The sequence below is a fragment of the Leptidea sinapis genome, chromosome 8 (assembly GCF_905404315.1).
Source record: "Leptidea sinapis chromosome 8, ilLepSina1.1, whole genome shotgun sequence".
Classification (NCBI taxonomy): Eukaryota; Metazoa; Arthropoda; class Insecta; order Lepidoptera; family Pieridae; genus Leptidea; species Leptidea sinapis.
The window spans coordinates 14,691,757-14,699,180 of NC_066272.1; the positions used below are offsets into that span (position 1 = coordinate 14,691,757).

The following is a 7,424-nucleotide window of genomic DNA, read 5'->3' on the forward strand; positions in this document are numbered from 1 at the left end:
AAACATAGACTTAACAATATACTCACGTATAGACAAACAAAGCAAGAGTTTCTTGCGCCGCTTCTTCTCTCTCAGAGCGCCATTTGTTTCCGAAGCGGTAGTAGTATCCAGTATATTGGAAATGACATCAAAAGGAACCAAATTTGAGAAAATAAATGCCTTTTATGCATTTTAAGCATATAAGAGAGGAGATCTTCATCGGGAGATACAGCAAGGTAGAATTCTAAGCGAAACTATTGTTAATGTAACCATTTTGAATGGCAAGTCGTAAACCGTTAGCCACGCTTGGGATTAGCACCTTCATATTACACAAATAAAATTTGAAAACAAAATTTTATGAACGATGCGGGACTAGAAACCACAACCTCTCGCGTTCCGTGCGAGTGCTCTTCCAACTGAGCTAACCGTTCAGGTGACTCTATATGAAAAACATTTATTTCACAACTTTGTATTTTAATTACTCAAAAACACGTATTCCCAAGGACTAGAAAAAATATAAGGACTCCGTGTCACCTTACACAACAGTGTAGCACCAAAACAAGCTGATTAACGTGTAAATACATAGCTCCACACACTTACACTACTACAGGCCGATAGGCGGCCATTATGAGAAATGTCATCGTCTGTGACAGATCAGTTTGCGTCTCAATAAAATGTTTTAAAAAAGCCGTCGTGCGTTGTGAAAAAGTGTAAAAACGATAGTATATAAGTATTTGTGGCCATTTATGATTATTTAAGGGAGAAAAAATTGTGTAACTAGTATCCCGCGTAACCGCACACTCACTAGCATAATGGTGCTTCACTTGCTAATATCACGGCGCGGAGTCCTTCTTTTCTTACACTTCCGTGGTATCTCCTGGAAGAAGTTTTATGAAATTTCAGCACACTATTTTTGGTCCAATGCTATCGCTCTCTCTTACTACCCGTTGGATAGAACAACATGCTTTTCGACTGTGTTTTCGACCATGTTCCCCGATATTACGATAGACAGGACCGGAAAGGCAAGGAACCTAATTAAAACTTGGAGTTGGTCTACAGTGCTGATCTTACCTTTGTGATCTCTCAGCTCTTGCATCCATTTAGCAATATGGGTTAACCGTTTGACCAGAATAGACACATTTAATTTAACCATTTTTTTTTCTGTGTCTTTACGTTTCTTTTGTGTTTTTTACGTGTTAACTTTTCTTTTCTTCTTTCTAACCCTCTCAGTCAAGGGATGAAGATGTGCCAAGGTTGCTCTAGCTTTAATAATCCTTAAGATTCCATATCACAATCCACTTCACTGTTTCTAGTCTTTCACAGAATGTAGTATGATGATGAGCTATGCAAAGAGCTAGTTACCCTGCAATACTTTTCTAGTCTTCCGGGAATTGATAATTGATATTTTAATCCGCCTTTCCCGGCACTTGATAATTTCTTCACCTAATAGAACTTTCGGTGCTCCAGAAAAATTTGAAATCTAATTAACCTTAATATTGTTGCTTCACGTCTCACAAATAATTCAAATCTCTGCTAAATACATAAATTTGAAATAGCAATCAAGTATGTAGGTCAATCGATAGCAAAATCTTCGTTATAATCAAACAAAAGATTTTATGTCATAAAAATAATATTTACATTTCCTCACAAACGATTAGAGTTTAGACGATAGCTTTGATCACAAAAGAATTAAGAAGGCTTGACATTTAAAACAAAAATAAGAAAAATTTACAGATTTTAATAATAATGAAAAGAAGATTTCGGGTCTTTTTCTCTTTATGCAGTACAAATGCAACAAAAAGACCAAATGGGCAAATTGGTTTTTTATTGTAAATGCGAACGCCCATTTCCACAAAAGAAGAATGTACTCTTTGAAGACGATAATAATCAGAACACAATTTATGTTTGTGTCTTGTATTGAAATTGTGAATGTCACTTCTCTTTTCAAGCAAATTAAACTTTTGATATACATGCATCACAAGTCCTATACGTTCTGATCACGTTGGGAAAACTGCTATCCGGTGATTCCAGAAGCCCTATTCTCGTAACAAAAAGAGGATAGGATCGAAGCGACCTTATGTCAAAAAGTTAATTTCCATATTCCGAGCAAAAAGTGGATAGGATCTATATCGACGATAATGATTCTGAAATTACGAGTAGAGCACCATTACATTTCGTTAAGACCTGCAGTTTTTTCTTCCTATTACATAGAAAAATTCTAATAAAGTAAGTACTTAATCATCCTGATTTTAGCCGGAAGAAGTCCACTGCTGGAAATAGGTCTCCCCCAAAGATCGCCATGATGATTAGTCCTGCGCTGCCCTCATCAATCCTATGCCGTGCAAGATGCCTACCAACACAGTAATAATAAATACAATAAAGTACTCATCATATTCTATTAATAATTTAATTAAATCGTTGGATTACCTCCCTGCTCGATCAATGTTAACAAGGAAGTCTGTCTTTAAAAAGTTTACACTTTATTTATTATATTTTTGTGGACTGTGACATTGACAAGTCGTATTGAAATGACAAGAAATATTTTTTGTTGTGGTGCAAATAACGTAACCAAATCACAATGTTTTGATTTATAATTATCATCAAGCTGTGATTTTCAGAAGATTTAAATGGCAAGAATAATTAGAATAGCTTTAGACTTAACGCTGAGTAAGTGCTAAATGTGACGCTAAGTTTTTTTAATTCGAATTAATGCATTCATACTGTGCCAATTTGTTTTAATTATTAATTATAAGCTTTATCATTATATTTAAGTTACACGTAATTTTGGTTACAAAATTGTGGCTTATTTATGAAAAAAGCATAATATGGTATGGTTTACTTTACAAAAATCAATATTTAACTAGCTGAGAGATTCTGGACCTTTACGATTCCAAATGAATATCGGTATAATTTACAATTTAACAACCAGCGCGTGCTACGCAGAGCAGCTTGAATTGTCGGGTACCCAATGCTCTGTGAACGGCGCGCAACGCCAAGTGATCTGTGAACGGGTCACTTGGCGTTGCGTAGAGACGTCGCTTCATTGTGTGTCTTCTACCGCATTTATCACGGAGAAGTTTTGAAGAGCTGTTTCACGTGATTCTTGCCGTCAAATTCCAACTTCACACGACACGCCACAAATTAGGATATCATCCCACCGTCTGGATGTGAGTCCTCCACAGTGCGGTTTTCAAGGAGCTTTCTTCGACGTACTACAAAGCTGTGGAATGAGCTTCCTTGTGTGGTGTTTACGGAACGATACGGTATGGGTTACTTCAAAAATAGCGCGTACACCTTCCTTAAAGGCAGGCAACGATCCTGTGATTCCTCTAGTGTTGCAAGAGAATGTAGGCGGCGGTAATCACTTAACACCAGGTGACACGTACGCTCATTAATCGTTTGTTGTTTGTTTTCCATAAACAAAAGTGCGTTCGGTATGCAAGATTAGAACCAGCATGGTTCTGATTCAGAGTTTTTTTATACGTGAAGAGATTCCAATATTTTCTTACATACACATTCATAATGTTTTTCTTGCCAGAACTGAATGCTTTGACTGTAGGAAAAACAAAAATATAAAATACATGATAATCCATAGACATTCCCGTCACCCTCAACCTGAGCTTTCAAATAGACAATGAATAAAACTCAATTCCTTTAGCTTAAGGCTATTAATACAGAATCAATATGACATACAAATATCTCAAAGAAACTTAAGCAAAACAAAATGCTGTTAATATTAGGATGTTGTGTTGTAAATGTTACTTCCTTATCTAAAATGCATTTTTATTTTGCAGTTTCTTTGAGAAATGTTGGACCTGTCGTGTCGAAAGCGTGGTTCTCAGCAAAGGACTATTTCACAACAACGTCCGCTAAACCTTTAGTTGCAAATAGATTTATAACTAAAGCAGAGTGCACTATAGATAAAGTGAATGAAACGTTAACGCAAAAGGTTCAAAAAATGAGAGATTCACTATTGCCCAAAGAACTTGAATATTTAGAAAAAGAAATCGAAAAAGTTAAGAGAGAGTTGGAGAAAACAAGGAAACCTTGAAAATATACTATCTATACGATTCTTTTCTTGATACTAAGACATTCTATGCCCTTAGTAATAAATATAAGTACCAAAACAAAAAAAATTAACTTTCTTTCTATGTCCCTAATAATATTAATGTTTCTTAGGTTTTTATCTTTTACATAATTATTAAATGTTCTTACGCAGGTTTGGATAGGTTTTCATACTTTCAAACAGAACCTTACATTTTTCATAGGTGGTCAAAGCAAAACCTCCGTGAATTCGGCAACTTAATATTGTAATGTATTCATGCCACTTTTTTGCTACGCAAACTGACAGACTATTAATATTTCAATGTTCTTTATAGCTGCAACCACATCAATACGTCCAATTGTAAGTACAGCTTGGCGATATGCGAAAGTTGAAATGGTTCCCCCAATGACAATGGGTTTTTTCAATGGAGCCGGTGGTAAAAACCTTGAAAATATGGTTTCTAATATCACTGATAAATTTGTCGGAGCCTTGAGTCAGAGTATAAATGCTATAGATGCTGCAGCCGAAAAAGCAATACAGGATAAAGAGGCTGCCCGACGTAAAGCTGCAGAATTAGCGAAAGCCGAGGCTAAACTGAAGGCAGAGGAACAGAATAAAAAAGAAGCTCTTAAATTAAAGCAAAAGGCTGCAGAAGAAAAAGCAACGAAGGATAAAGCTGCTAAGGGCAAAGCCGAAAAAGATAAAGCCGCTAAGGATAAAGCTGCAAACGAAAAAGCTGCAGCGGATGCTAAAAATACTCAAGGAAAAGCAAAACCAGCTGAAGCAAAAAAACCAGAAGCTAATCCCAAGGAAGAGAAACAAATACCACCAAAACCTAGCAAATAAAATATAGATCAGGCTTGTAAACTGTTGAAAGAAAAACAATTTGGTATTAATTATCACTATGTATTTATTTGACAATAGATGTAAATATTTAATTAAACTGTCTTATTTTAAATGAAATTAATGATTAATGAATTAATTAAAAAATAAATGTTTACATAAAACACTTCTTAAAGGATTAAAACGCGTGTAATTGTAACTTTCTTTTTACATTAGATTTTTACGTAAAAGTAACATTTTTATTATTATTTTAGATAACCCGACGTTTCAAGACCTTTCCAGATCTCGTTTTCAGTGGGACTGCAGATGAAATAGGTCAAGATAGTATTTGTCATAATAGTCTTTTAAAAAGTGTTTTATTTAAATGTGTAACACTCGCGTTAATGAAAAAAAATACTATGTCATAAAAGTTATATGTTTTCTCACAATTTATGTATTTTGACGTTATTTACTCATATCATAATCCATTATCACCAGTTTGGAAACAAATGGCACTTATGTAGAGACTCCCAGAATCCCGTCTTAAAGAAATACTATAAGTGCTATGCTGAACATAAGTATAACACATCCGTTACCTAGTCGTAGGCTGTCTGATCGTTTAGATAATCTAAAGTTATATAGACTTACATTATACTAGCGTATACACAAACAAAGCGTGCGAGAGAGAAGAATATCTTTAACAGTAATACAAGCAAGATAGAAAAGGAAAGCGTTGTTCCTGGTGTTAACATTATGATTATCACAGTTTTTAGCAAATTCGCTAATGTGCTTATGAACATACATAACATTATCAAGAATATATTGGGAAGCAACAGTTGTTTATTTCTTTAAATTTTGCTCTCAAAGATTCCTTAGGACCTAGGTTAGCGAATTCTTCTGCAGCACAAATATTGTATTAATATCGCCAGCGTAATGTCCCATATTTATGTCAGTTAATTGTCTAATCTTTTTAACCGCGTATAATGCAGAGCTAAGTTTAGTAGCTAATCCTTCAACATGGGGGCTCTATTGGAATTTGGAATAGTAGATCTTACCTTTTAGATAGATCTGCTAAAATGTAAGATAGTAGATCTTACATTTTAGCAGATCCTGCCGGTTCTACCACTTCTGTTAAACAAATAATTCGCATCTACATTTTTGACATTTGGCGCGGTAATTATATATTTCGTTTGATTACTATTTAACAATAGGTTCTTGGCGCTCAACCACTGCATGATGTCACATAGGACATTGTTTACTTCGTCATATAATACTTGGTGTCTTTTAACTTTGAATATGAGTGAAGTATTATTCGCAAACCTTGTGAATTATTACACTTATTATTGTTGAAATTTCTAGAAGTATCGAAGCTACTCGTTTGGGGATGGGGAATATTCATGTGTGTATCGATTGAATAAAAAATAAGTATTTGATTGACTTTATTATAAAAAAATAAAATTACGAACTTAGGTATCCATTTATGTGGCAATTAATGATTGTCTGGAGAAACCCACTAGCAATTCTCAAGAATAGAAAAAGGAACTCTTATTAAAGCAAAGTGAAAAAATCCAATGAAAAAATCAGTCTCCTTCAACAGACAACCCTTTTATTAATCATAGTAATCACCAAATTAGTTACAAACTTCAATTAGCTTGGTGTCACAGGCTCGCAGCCTGTAGGTATTGTACTTCGTTACCTTACATATATCATCATTGATGCAATGCTATAATTTAATGACAGTATTACTATATTATAGTTTCCTTATGATAAGTATTGAAAAATTTAATTGTGCTTAATGTGCTAATATTTTGTCACAATAATACTTATATTGCAAAATAATATTGGTATACCTTCTTAAAAATAAATTAAGTAGGTACATAATCTAAAACTTGTATGACCATAAAGTCAGCGAGATATTTTTGTATTTTAATACCTACCTATTTCATTATCTTGTTTATAAAGTTTATATTGTTTTATATCAAAATATTTTAGAAAGACGTAATTAGTCTATGTAAAATAATTGTCTTGAAGTGATTATGTACAGTATCCATTGTATTAGATTTTTAGCTTATGGTAAATAAAGATTTTTATAAACTAACTAACTAAGTTACAAACTGGTTGGGCTACGACTGGCCTTATGGAACATTTACAACTCTCCCCGATCATTTATGACCTTAAAATCATACCCACAAGTAGGTAACAAACTTCACGTAACACTCATCCGAAACTCATGCCACCTCACGCAGCTCATTTTCAAAATTAACGATAGTAGCATATCGCTTAGCTTTCTTTGATTCTCTAAAGTGTCAATTTCGTAGTGCTTACAAGCTTCTTCATAGCATGAAAAGTTTTGACTAGCTAAAATAATCTTAAAATCCTAATAATAAGATTTAAGCTTGGAATAATCAGTAACTTCACTACAACCTATTTTTCGGATCTAGGTCGATTTACCTTGTAACCTATATTTCTAACAAATAAACACACCCCCAGGAAGTTTGTTTGTGGCAAGAGCCATTTATTAATTTAAACCGGCATCCTCAATGCATCTAAGATCGAAATAATCTAGCTCAAAATCTAT

The 7,424-nt window shown here is 34.0% G+C and overlaps 1 protein-coding gene across 2 annotated transcripts; it reads left to right on the forward strand.

Moving 5' to 3' along the window:
- The first annotated feature begins 2,496 nt into the window (after window positions 1-2,496).
- On the forward strand, window positions 2,497-4,967 carry LOC126965751 (treponemal membrane protein B-like). 2 transcript variants are annotated; one of them, XR_007729581.1, is made up of 2 exons: window positions 2,497-2,646; window positions 3,774-4,489. XR_007729581.1 is itself a non-coding variant. In XM_050809509.1 (2 exons), the coding sequence occupies exons 1-2, from the start codon at window positions 2,607-2,609 to the stop codon at window positions 4,868-4,870; spliced, it is 552 nt and encodes a 183-aa protein (XP_050665466.1). In that variant the 5' UTR covers window positions 2,537-2,606; the 3' UTR covers window positions 4,871-4,967. The 2 variants fall into 2 exon arrangements, 1 of the variants encoding a protein (XP_050665466.1); XM_050809509.1 differs by having other exon boundaries at window positions 2,537-2,646; window positions 4,359-4,967.
- Window positions 4,968-7,424: the final 2,457 nt, after the last annotated feature.